The sequence below is a fragment of the Archocentrus centrarchus genome, chromosome 8, assembly GCF_007364275.1.
Source record: "Archocentrus centrarchus isolate MPI-CPG fArcCen1 chromosome 8, fArcCen1, whole genome shotgun sequence".
NCBI lineage: Eukaryota > Metazoa > Chordata > Actinopteri > Cichliformes > Cichlidae > Archocentrus > Archocentrus centrarchus.
The window spans coordinates 10,152,010-10,164,225 of record NC_044353.1 but is presented as its reverse complement, the minus strand read 5'-3'; the positions used below and the strand labels follow the sequence as shown (position 1 = coordinate 10,164,225).

The window sequence follows — 12,216 nt, the reverse complement described above, 5'->3', positions numbered from 1 at the left end:
TTCCATGTGCTCCTCGGTCTACCAGGCCTTCTTTTTTTCCTGCTTTTTGAGTATGAACCCAACTGTTGATTTTGGCAAACCCACTACCTTTGATGTGGCTCTAATAGTTCTTTATCTTCTGCACTTGTGTGGTTGAGTCTTTGCTCTGCATAATGCCAGACAACTCCCACTCAAGCTAAATGGTAACTCAATTAGCTATGAGCCTCGTGTGAGCTCTTTCATTCCAAAAAAGAAAAAGAGTGTCCGTTTCCTTTTAAAGCCCCTGTGATTCTGGCGCTCTGTGATAGAAGACCTCTATCTCCCACACAGCTCTTTCTGTATCGCTAGTGAGGCACAGAGCCTGAAGACTAAGAAATGTGTAACTGTCTATATACTTACAGTCTGGACTGTATCACTGTGAAATACAGTATTTTCATGAATGTTTGAAATCCCTGCCCTTCACTCATGCAGGAAAAAAGCTCTCTCAGACTGTAAAATTGTGGAGCTCACCCACTCCCATCTGTTCAGGAAAGGATCTTGGAAAGTGAGGATAAAATCATACTTTCTCCTGTGTGTCTATTTGGCTCTGCAAGTCAAATGTACAGTAATTCCACTCCCACATACTGTATCTCAAATGCAGAGTGAAAAAGTAAGACATTAAGAATACAAGTCGAGCTCCACTGTGGGGAGCCGGTGCTTTATGATCATGTTTGTCGTTTATGGGAGACTGTACAAGCTCTCTGGGGTTTGTTCTTTTGAAACACACTTCGTTCCAGCTGTAGCTGCACCATTAATGAGTCTCTGAATGAGCAGGAAATGAAATGTGTTCCAAATGTCCAGTTCTATGCTCTTCATCACACAGAAATTAAAATGTCACCAACAATGGCTAGTTGTGAAGTTTATCCACTTTAAACCGTCCTGTTTTGATATACGGCTCAATTCAGTATGGGAAGTATAATGGAGGTTTGGTGTGTGTGTGTGTGTGTGTGTGTGTGTAGGTTCATGTGCGTGTGGTGTAGCTAGTTTATTTGGGCATTGTCCAGTGTGTTGTGAGCATCCTGAGCCAAGGGCCCTCAGGGGCCTGCTATAGTGTGTCCCAGTTAGAGGTGCCAACATAGCTCCTGGTATATTTCTAAACCGTGTATGCGTGCGTGTCTGTGTGTTTGGTTGCGTGTACATGTGAATATGGGTCAGCCCTCCAAAAATGAGTGCCTGCCTGCGTGCGTGCGTGCGTGCGTGCGTGCGTGCGTGCGTGTGTGTGTGTGTGTGTGTGTGAGAGAGAGAGAAAGAGCTAGGGATATAAAGAAAGAGCAGTGTAGAGATTCTGATTATTTATGAGACAAGTTTATTTTTATCAACCTACATCCAGTTCAGCAAGAGTCTTCTATGTGTTTGTTACTTATTAATGATCAGTTAGGTTAGTTGTAGAATTAACTTAACAATCTGTCAAACTTAGTTGAGAGTAATTTATGTGTCTGCTCGCAAATGTGTATGTGTGTGTGTGTGTGTGTGTGTCTGAATATGGGTCGCTGTAACACCCCCCGTGTGCCACTGCAACAGCATTAATACAGAAACCAAGCGGCCCTGTCTGGCCCCCTCTCAGGATTTCAATGTCACTTTGCCACGCCTCGCCATCCACTCCCCTCCTGGTGGCCTAGAAAGTGATCAGACTCACGCGGAGAGCCCAGTGGCCTGATACGAAGGCTGGAAGAGAGTCGGGCTAGTTTGACGCAGGCCTGAGCAAAAAATATATCACAGCTGTCCTGAAAGTTAAACTGCTAATTTTCTGTTGCACGTTTAAATGGAATCATTCAGCTGTGTCTGATTAACTTTTTTGCCCCGAAATCAGTGAAAGACGTGTTGCATCATTACAGAACGTCGGTGATAAAATCGTTACTTCTTATTCAGTCATAAAATATACTTCTTAAAGATTTTATATGACCTTTTACAACAAAGGGTACTTGTAGTTATTAGATTTTAGAAAGTGACTAAAAGTAAGAATAAGAAAGATGTTTTATTTATCACATATTAAGGCTCCATAGAAGCTCATTTAGTAGTTTCTGGCTTAGAGGAGAGGATAGATTCATGTCTATAGTGTGTAAGTGTTATTACACTTTTACTGCTGTTTCATATCATCGCCAGTCATTATGCTAAGCTAAGCTAGCAGCTGAATGCGTCTCATGTAACTTTCTGCCCCCACATAAAATGACTGTATTTTGAAAAGTGTTGCTTTAAGGTGTAAAAGTCTCGCAATCCCTTAGAGTCACAGTAGATTAGTTAAGCTACTGTCACACAACGGAAACCAGTGATCAGCGACCGCAGCGTGAGTAAAATGATTGTGGCCGTGTGCAGTGAACTTGTGATCTCATTGCCTTTCAAATAGTTGCTTCGAAGACTGGGACCAGATCTGCAACCACTCGCAGTCAGTTGCCATCTTCAAAGTGACTTTGCTGCATCAAGGCGGAGATAAGACGGAGTCCATCCATTAGTTTGCAATTGAATAGGCTCAAATTGGCAAATATATACAATTACCAGAATTGCACAGAAATGGACATTAATTAGAAATTCATATTAACTACTTAATTCAGAGTCCAGATTTGAAACACAAATTCAGAAATTTATCAACAAATTGTGACATAGTTGCTGCAGGACAATGATTTAAAATGCAAAATGCAGCGGCAAACTCTCTTTTCTAAAGTAGTATAACCAAAATCCAGCCAGTTGAGTTGAGTCCCCCATTACAACACCCTCAACCTCTCGGCAACCAGTTGGTCTCTGTACAACTTTCAATTTGTTGCCAAATGCAAAACAATTCATTACAGTCACTGGGCAACCACTTTTTTTTCCTAGCTGCAAGGAGTTTGCTGTCCTGCTTTTATTCTAGTGTGATTGAACTATTAAATAACTAAACAAAGCAGTGAAAATCAACTTGCATAGACCTAGATAGCTGAAATTCCACTTACTTTTCAGTCACATCTCATGGACTTCATCAGTAAGTGGCGATAGCTGTTATTGTCATCTGAGTGAGGAACACATGGTGATTGTCATGAGATTCATGTAAAGGCTCCCAGAGATGTTTGGGGACTGTGTGGAGGGCCTGGGAGCACTGGGGGGAATGAAAATTTAAGATGCATCTCATTTTTTAAAGGAAAAAAACAGCCATGAATTTTAGAGAACTAAGCCACTGATAATGGATGCTTGTAGAGTCTGCTGCTGAAGTCAAATGCCTTCTATATATTTCAGGTTCATCAGCACTATAAAGTCATCAAAACTACGTCTTTTTAAATGAGTGGTCTCCCTGCATTCCCAGAAAAAAAAATAATAAAAAAAACATTCAGTTGCATTAACCTTTATTAACACTGATTAATACATCCAGTGAAGGGCAATTGTTGCATCCTGTCACTCTAAATTCTCTGATGTCCAATAAACAACAAAAAAATGCTCTTGCATCTTCCAAAATAGACATTTCTCCACTAAAATGAATGCTAAATGTAAACAAATGACATAGCAAGCATAAGAAAAGTGGCACCCTGACTCCCAGGAGGTCGTCCCGATAAACGATGCCAGTGTCAGAATGGTTTCAGTTACTGTTTATCAGTAGATCTAAGTAGAGGCGGCTGTGTGATTCTGTATTTATGCCTTTGCTTGTGGTGCCTCTTTTTTTTATGTTTCTATGCTGCGGCGATGCTTGTTGATGCTTGTTGATGCTCAGAGGCCAGGCTGTGCTGTGGCGGTGGAATTGCGCTGACATGTAGCAACAGTGGCTGAATGTATGATTAATTAACCGACGCCTGTCCTGCCACAGTCGGCTTTGATAGCGAACAGCTCACGATGAAACAGAAGGTGACCCACAAAAGCAAGCAGAAGCTCGGGGACCAGCGTCAGACGCATAACAGACACCTACAAACACAATGATCTGCAGAAAACAATGCAAATAAGGTTAATGTCATTAACATGTGACTGATGGCCCATATGTGGTTCTCTTTTTCTGTCTGCTGTCAAGCCTGCTGCAAAATTTAGAGCTCTATTTCACTTCTAACCACCCTGAACCCCCTTTCCTCTTCTGCTCGCCATCTTCCCTCTTCTCTTCTTTTGTTGCATCATTTTCTCATCCCTCATGTCCTCCAATACCCGTCCTGTTATTACATCATGTCCCTCTTCTCTACTTTATATAATACTTTTATTCCCTCTTTTTCACACTCCTTTCTTTATTGCAATTCCCATCTCAAATATAAAAACACTTCCCCACATGTCGTCATCGTGCCCATGTCTTTGCCCTCCTTCTTCTTCTCTTGTCCATCCACATATGTTCCTCCTGTCTCACCTCCATCCAACCTCCTCCTTGTTGGCCTACCCCTCATCCATCTCTTCTTACCATCTGTTTCTTCCTTCATCCCATCACTTTCTCTCTCCTTTCATCCTCCATGCCAATACGCTTCCTCAATCCAGGTGAGATGGAGGAGCTGGAGTCCCTATGGCTGACAGGGATCTGCCACCACGAGAAGAATGAGGTGATGTCCAGCCAGCTGGATGTGGATAACATGGCTGGCGTCTTCTACATGCTGGGTGCTGCCATGGCTCTTTCGCTCATCACCTTCATCTGTGAACACTGGTTCTACTGGCAGCTGCGCTTCTGCTTCATGGGCGTCTGCTCCGGCCGGCCCGGCTTCGTCTTCACAATCAGCAGGGTGAGAGGGGGGTGGGGGAAAGTGGACTTTTATAGCAAGAAAAACACACTTTGTTAATACTTTGAAGTTAATATCCCTAACCATGTACATGTATGTATATACATATTGTATATACATACATTTATATACTTCTTCAGCCTCTGACCACACTTAATGTGATTTTTTTCTACAGAAAGGATGACAGTTTAAGATACAAAAACACCAAAAAAATGTCACTACACACCTAAAAAAAAAAAAAGCTGTTGCTGCCTTTAGTGAAGCCCCAGTTACACAGGTCTAGAGTCCTGTTCACACTCATCTAGCAACCACTGGTCCATAGGGAAATGTTAATATTCCCCGACTGGCTGCAACCGGTTGCGGGAGGTTGCTTTCTGTCACTAGGTGAAATTGGTCACAGTATACACTGCTGCACCAAAAACCTTCTTGCAATTGCTTTGATTATTAGCAGATTGCCGTGGTCACCCGTAGTTTGCCTGGAAGATGCTGACTTGTCTGCTATCACTTCCCACCTAAGCAGTGGTGAAAACTGTGAAGCGTGTGATGCAAACCAGAAATAGAGATCGTTCACCTTCAAAGTAAAATTTGCCCCTTTGAAAAGTATTGTTTCAGTGGTAAGGTACAACTTTATGATTCTCCGTTTCCAGTTTGTGTTGCTCTTTTTCCAAGTTTCAGTACCACTCGGCTAATAGTTAGAGAGAGTTTGCACACATGTTTGCGTCTTCCATGCAAACTACAGGCAACCACAGCAATCTGCTAGCAACCAAAGCAATCACAAGAAGGTTTTTGGTGCAGCACCCTTTTTGCCACTGATTTCACCCAGCAACAGCCAGCAAATCCAGCAACCACTCACCAACTTGTTAGGGAATATACATGTTTTCCCTGGTGACCTGTTGCCAACCAGTCTCTAGGCCTGTGTGACTAAGGCCTTAGCTTGTATTGACAAGATCACTAGTGTTGATGATGTATGCTCCTTGTATTGCCATCAATATGCAATCAATATCATTCTGCTGAAATGATTATTATTGTCAGCACTCACTGGTATGAATGACAACACCCAAAAAAATCTAGTTATTGAGCAGTCGGCTTCTCTAAAGTAGATGGTACACGACATCCATCTGGCTGTAATTCTCAAATTAACCCCTGTGTAACTGAGTCGTCCTCGTCTGTGAAGTCACCGTCATTACTCGCTGCTTCATTACTATCTCTAATGGCTCACAAATGAAGGTGTTTTATTCTTTGAGGCATTAGAGATGCCACAAGTATAAAGTGCATTCCACTTAACCAAATCAAACTGCCGCTGCCAAGGTACACACACACACAGAGGCGCTTTCTCCTTTAGTTTTGATGCCCTGGCCTTTCTGATGCCCATGAGGTGCATATTTACAAAATGCTGAGCTGAAATCAATACTTCACTCAACAACAAAAATCAGCCACAGAACCGGAGAGGGTAGATTACTGGATCCCAAGAGACCAAAGTCACCCCCAAGGTATTTGATTTGCATTCCAATTGTGTTGACATGGCTCCGGTGTAATTCACTGCGCGCCTCTGAAGGTGAAACACTGCAGGCTAAACCACGTGGCTAATTTACAGCAGAGAAGCCACACACTCTCTCTCCATTTGACGTGCTGTTGTGGTGCTGGGATGTCTTGCGCCAAGAAAGCAAGGCTTTGTATTTCAAAAAAAAAAAAAAAGTACCCCTCCTTGCTCTCATATTCCGCTCCGGTGCTCAAATTTGATTATTTTGTGTGGTATTAATTTTGCGTCTTTGCCATCGCCTTGTTTATGACCGTGTGTGCGTGTCCATGCCTGTTTATGTAGAAGGAGCATTCTGTAGAAGACTTGTTGCTAAAATGTCAGTTGACTTCTCATTTCCAAAGACGGGCCGCTTGTTGTTTTTCATTATTGCATCATTATAATTTGTATGGGAACCGGATCAGAGACCAATTAGGCTTTGTGTAACATTCAGTGATTGCTCTCATTTACAGAAATTACCGCTGTCTTTGTTGCAATGTGACAAAATAAATGAACGCCGCGTGTCCGCAAATACAGCCAGATGATTCAGCATGTTAAAATATTCAGGGGAAATATTCATCGAGAGCTTTGATTTGCATATGTAGCACAGAGCACGGGAATTGTGGAGCAACAACAGTGGAAACTGCTGTTTATTAGCTTTCCGCAATCCCCGGCCAAAGCATCACATTGTCTCCTTCTCATTTACTTGAGTGTTTTCTTTCCAGCCGTGGCTTTTTCCTTCCCTTTTTTTTCCCCCCTCTTTCTTGCTCTGCCACTCCGATTGATTCCGCTTTTTTAATTTCACAGCATAATCCAATAAACCTTATTGTTATTGCTGCAATTAACATTTAAGCTCGGCAGTGTAAAAAATGAGACATCTGCCACGGCTGGCGTGAGTCACGTGGCTTCGGTCATGGCTTCACAGTCGGTTAGCGTTCCCTCCCTCGGCACTTCTCTGAGCAGTTCTCCCCTGGCTACCTGCTCCTCCAGGTCCCACCTGCATCACTGAAACAAATTAATTATATTGATTTAAAAGCCTCTAATGACTTAAGAACTGTAAATGTATTAAAGGTTTAATCGCTCCACTTTTCACAGGTCTCGCGTCACGTCACGGTTAAGTTCATTTGCATCAAGAAACGCTTACTTGCAGCACACTCAGGCTGTATTAAATCATAAGCTGCTACCTGTTCAGATGCTGCTATTTGCAATCAGGAGCATCAAGGGTTTTTTTTTCCCCCTTTTGTTTCCTGCCTCTCTGTAACTACTTATAGATTTCACTGTGATACCTTGGATTCTGTGGAGCCCTCAGGCCGCAGTTATTTCTATTCACACATCCTGCCCAAACAATCAGCTACTGTAGCACCGGGCCAGCAGCAGTCTGCCAACTGTTACATTATGTGAGCCTGCAGAGTCGACAAAATCCGCTGGTGAATATGAAGCACGCAGTCACTTTGTTAAATGTCCAAGATTCGATGCACCTCAGTATTAAATTCTCATTCCTTCTCCAACTGGTTGCCCCTGCTTATTCATACATGGAAGAGATAAACAAAAATAAATAAATAAAAAAAGCGCAAATATTTATCCTGACCGTTAACTCCTACTGAGGGAAGCTCAGTCGAACATTAAGGTAAATGTTCTTCCCAAAAGTTGATTACATCATAGATGTCATGGGAGGGAAGACATGACAGATTCAGCAGCAGGTGGGGTGTAATCAGAACAATAAAATAAGAAAAACAAAGGAGTTGAAGGGATGACTTCTTATACAAACAGCCAGATGGGGAAAAAAGAAACACAGATGAGATGGAGAAGGACCAAATAAACATTAAAAGATGGTTCTGAGTGGGGTAACAGAAAAAAAGAGAAGAATTTCACAAAGGTGGGCGTGTGCATTTTGCTCTTTCTTGAATACTGTTGAGTCATTTTGTATTTATATTAGCCTCCTAGTTTTAGCCACTGTCAAGCTTTGCTTACTTGGCTGTTAACAGACTGTGAAATTAAAAGAAGTAATGGCATTATTCAAAAACAAGATTGAGGGATGAAGCCTTTCTGCTGCAATGCAGGCGCTGTCCATGTAGCTAATTAATTACCAGAAACAAGTGGCTTGGGAAAAGAAAACTGAGGGTCAACTAGTGCTATTGTTGGATAAGGGGGAGAAGAAGATCTGACATCCACTAGACAGTTAACCTCTTGACCTCTGCACTGGGATGATCTTTGATCTTTAACAGTGGCTGAAGCATTCTTTTATTTCCATAGCCATCTGCAGGAAAAAAAATGAGTAAAATCATTGTTGGGAATTGATCGGATCCTTTACAGTCCCCATCTGTCATGCCTGGTTTGCTCTCTGCTGTACATCCATTTTTTTTTCTGAATATTGTATCGTAGATCACTGAATGCAAATGGAACAGTTTATCTTACTGTCACTACGACACTCAGCTAGCGTCTCCTTGGCTTGGCCTTCCCCTTCATCCCTAATAACTGCTGAAGGATATTGTTCAGCTGAATTCTAATCACATCGATTAAAGGTATTGACCGGTGGGTCTGAGGAGTTCTTCCAGTCACTTGGCCTTTATCAATCATCCCCCATCAGGGTGCACTATCCTCTCTGAATCTTCACACTCTTCACTTGCACTGTCCCACTTTATCTCACGTCACCGAACATACATTTCTCTTTATGAAAGACATGTTTCTCTTACCATATACAGCAGGGTGTTAACAGAATCAATACAAAAAGCTGGAGTGGTTTTTTAAATTTTCTTGTTTCGCTCTGTCAAAGTTCTTCATTAAATACACTGTTTGGTTTTTTTTCTTCGCCTTCTTTATGAGAGCACGCAGCACATACCATGTTTTAATCTGATGTTATTGGTTGAGTTTCTGTGTCATTAACTAACACAAGCCATACATTTAAAAACATATCAAAATCTGGCGCCCTTGGTTACCTGGCCTGTGTAGACAGCTGAATTGACTGATGTAAAAGTTTATCACTTCTGTCAGATGTGTTCATGATGGATGGGTGAACACTGTGGCCAAAAACACTTCTGCTGGCTTGTGTTAAAATGCAGTATTGGTGAATAACAAATGTTTGACATGTTCACCCGTTAATGGCCTCTCTTACCTGTCTTTCTCCCACACAGGGCATTTACAGCTGTATTCACGGGGTGCAGATCGAAGAGAAAAGCAGCTCTGCATTGAACTCGCCATCGGCCACCATGAACAACACTCATTCCAACATTTTGCGCCTCCTACGCACGGCCAAGAACATGGCGTCCCTGTCGGGGGTGAACGGCTCACCGCACAGCGCTCTGGACTTCATCCGCCGTGAATCTTCTGTTTACGACATCTCTGAACATCGGCGCAGCTTGGCGGGCCACTCAGACTGCAAGCCACCCTACCTGCCAGAAGACAACATGTTTAGCGACTACATCAGTGAGGTAGAGAGGACGTTTAGCAACCTCCATCTTAAGGACAGCAATTTGTATCAGGACCACTATCTACACCACCATGGCTCAACACTAGGGCTTAGCGGACCTCCTCCCAACAGACCCCATAGTCTGGGCAGTGCTAGTTCTTTGGAGGGCGGCATGTTTGATTGTGACAGCCTGGGTGGAGGGGTGACTCCTATCTTTACCACTCAGCCCTGCTCAGCACTGACCCACAGGAACATGAGCAAGTTTGACCTGCTGTCTGGACAGACTCCTCCCTCGGGCCAGAGCTTCAAAGGAGGCCTGCCCGACCTGTACGGGAAATTCTCCTTCAAAGGAGGTGCCTCGAGTTCCACTTACATCCCTGGACATAGCTATTGCCCGGGGAGAGGAGATGACGATGGGAATATACGCTCAGATGTGTCAGACATTTCCACGCACACAGTAACTTACGGAAACTTGGAGGGTAATGCCAAGAAGCGCAAACAGTACCGTGATAGCCTGAAAAAGAGGCCGGCCTCTGCCAAGTCCAGACGGGAGCTGGACGAGATTGAGCTGGGCTACAGGAGGAAACCTTACCACATCAGTCACCACCACTATCATGCCCACCGCTCTGCCTCCCCACCACTGCTGCCCTCTGAACGCAAGAGAGGTGGCGGAGGAAGTGGGGGAGGTGGAGGAGGAAACAACGATGGAAACTCTTATCTTTTCAGAGAAAAGGAGAGTGTTAGAGATTTTTATTTGGACCAGTTTCGGCCCAAAGATGGTGTCCCTCAGTGGGAACATGTGGACTTGACAGAGGGTCCTGGGAGCAGAGACGGAGGTGTAAGTACCTGCACCTCCCTGGTACCAGTGGAAGACTTTCTTCAGAGCAAACCCAAGAAGTCAGATTCAAAGAGCGGGGGAGGTTCTGGATTGGCAGGGGGAGAGTGGGAGTGCAGGAACTGTCGGGCTAGCGGGGGATTAGGGGGCAAGCAGATGTCCATGCATGGAAGTGGGTATGGTGGCGGTATGAGCTGTGGGTCCTCAGCGGGTGGAGGAGGCAGCCGCCCCAGCTCTGCAACTTGCATGCGCTGCGAAGGTTGTAAAAAGACAGGAAACCTCTACGATATCAGCGAGGACAACAACCACCTCTTGGAACAGATGGGGGGAGGGTCAGGTGGGGGAGGAGGGGGAGGTATGGGCGCGGGCCCTCAGTCTCAATCTCAGGCACAGCAGAGGCGGAAGAGCGGCGGTTTCGGCAAGCCACTTCGGCGGCAGCATTCATATGATGCATTTGTCGATCTTCAGAAAGAGGAATCAGGTGGGATGGGCAGTTTGATGGGCTTAGGAGGAGTCGGAGGCATGAGTGGTGCAGGCATGGGAGGAATGCTGCCCCCACCCAGAAGTGTTAGCTTGAAGGAAAAAGAACGCTACATGGAAGGCAGCAGCCCCTTCGCACACATGTTTGAGCGTCACGGGGGCTCTGAGAGAGAAAGGGAAAGAGACAGGGATCCATTGTTTTATGGAGGTGAGAGCCAGTCGGGCCTCTTCAGAGGTGGTGAAGGCGTCCACCGCCGCTCCATCGGAGAGAGGGACATGAGAGACAGAGACAGGTCTTTGATGGAGGGAGGGGGTGGGGCAGCGTTCTCTTTATCCAAATCTCTTTACCCCGACCGGGTAAACCAAAACCCCTTTATACCCACCTTTGGCGATGACCAGTGTCTGATGCACGGAGCCAAACAATATTACATGAAAAAGCAACAGCAGCAGCAACAGGTTGCCAAAAACAGCCGAAGTGACTTCAGGAGCCAGATGAGCGCAACGTCATATCTGCCAGCATCTGCCAACACCGGGGTGATGTCCAGTGCAACACCCCGGTTCCCGAAAGAGCTCAGCCTTGGTGGAATGAACCACCATGGCTCCATGCTGGGGGTAGGACCCCCACGTCCCTTCAATGGAAGCAATGGCCATGTGTACGAGAAACTCTCCAGCATTGAGTCTGACGTGTGAAAGACAAATGTGGGAGGAGGGGTGGGAAAATGGCAGGGGGGGGAGTGAGGAGAGCAATAGAAGCGCATCTAGTTTTAGGAGATCAGGGATGATTTTAAAGACGCTGTAAACACACTGTAACCCTAGCCCATATTGAGAGGTAAGGATCAGAGGGGGAAAAGATAAGGGACTAAGGAGGAAAAGACTGAAAGGTGGAGACTGAAATGAAAAATGTGTAGAAGGAAAGGGGGAATAAAGGATTTAGATTTTTCTTTTTTTTTTTTGCAAGAAAATATGGGTAACAAATCAGGACACCCTGGGGAGGTGTGGGATATTACCCCCCTTCTCTCAGAAATGGCCAAAGCTACTCTACTTTTACGTCCAAACACGGTCAATAAACATCCCCCTCGACTCAAGTCCGTCATTTCCATCCACCAGTGTGGTAGAAATCAGTGTACTCGGTCGGTGTCGCAATGTGGCGACACCTCTCCTTAGTCTGATATCGGACGTGTCAGGCCTGGTGCGATTCGATGGCTGTCTGAAGGGCTCCCGCTGAGCGCTCATGAGGAAGAACAGCGAGAGCAGAGACAGGAGCGAACTGCCCATCTGCCCCTGTGTCACTGCGGAAAGTAGACATTGCCACGTT

General features: G+C 44.8%; 1 protein-coding gene across 1 annotated transcript in view; it reads left to right on the top strand.

Annotated features, from left to right (window-relative positions):
• grin2ba (glutamate receptor, ionotropic, N-methyl D-aspartate 2B, genome duplicate a) overlaps positions 1-11,941 on the top strand; it is a 130,257-nt gene extending 118,316 nt beyond the window's left edge. The window contains exons 15-16 of the mRNA XM_030735879.1: positions 4,429-4,667; positions 9,312-11,941. Coding sequence (XP_030591739.1) covers positions 4,429-4,667; positions 9,312-11,591 — 2,519 coding nt within the window. The 3' untranslated portion in view covers positions 11,592-11,941. The remainder of the gene's footprint in view (positions 1-4,428; positions 4,668-9,311) is intronic.
• Positions 11,942-12,216: the final 275 nt, after the last annotated feature.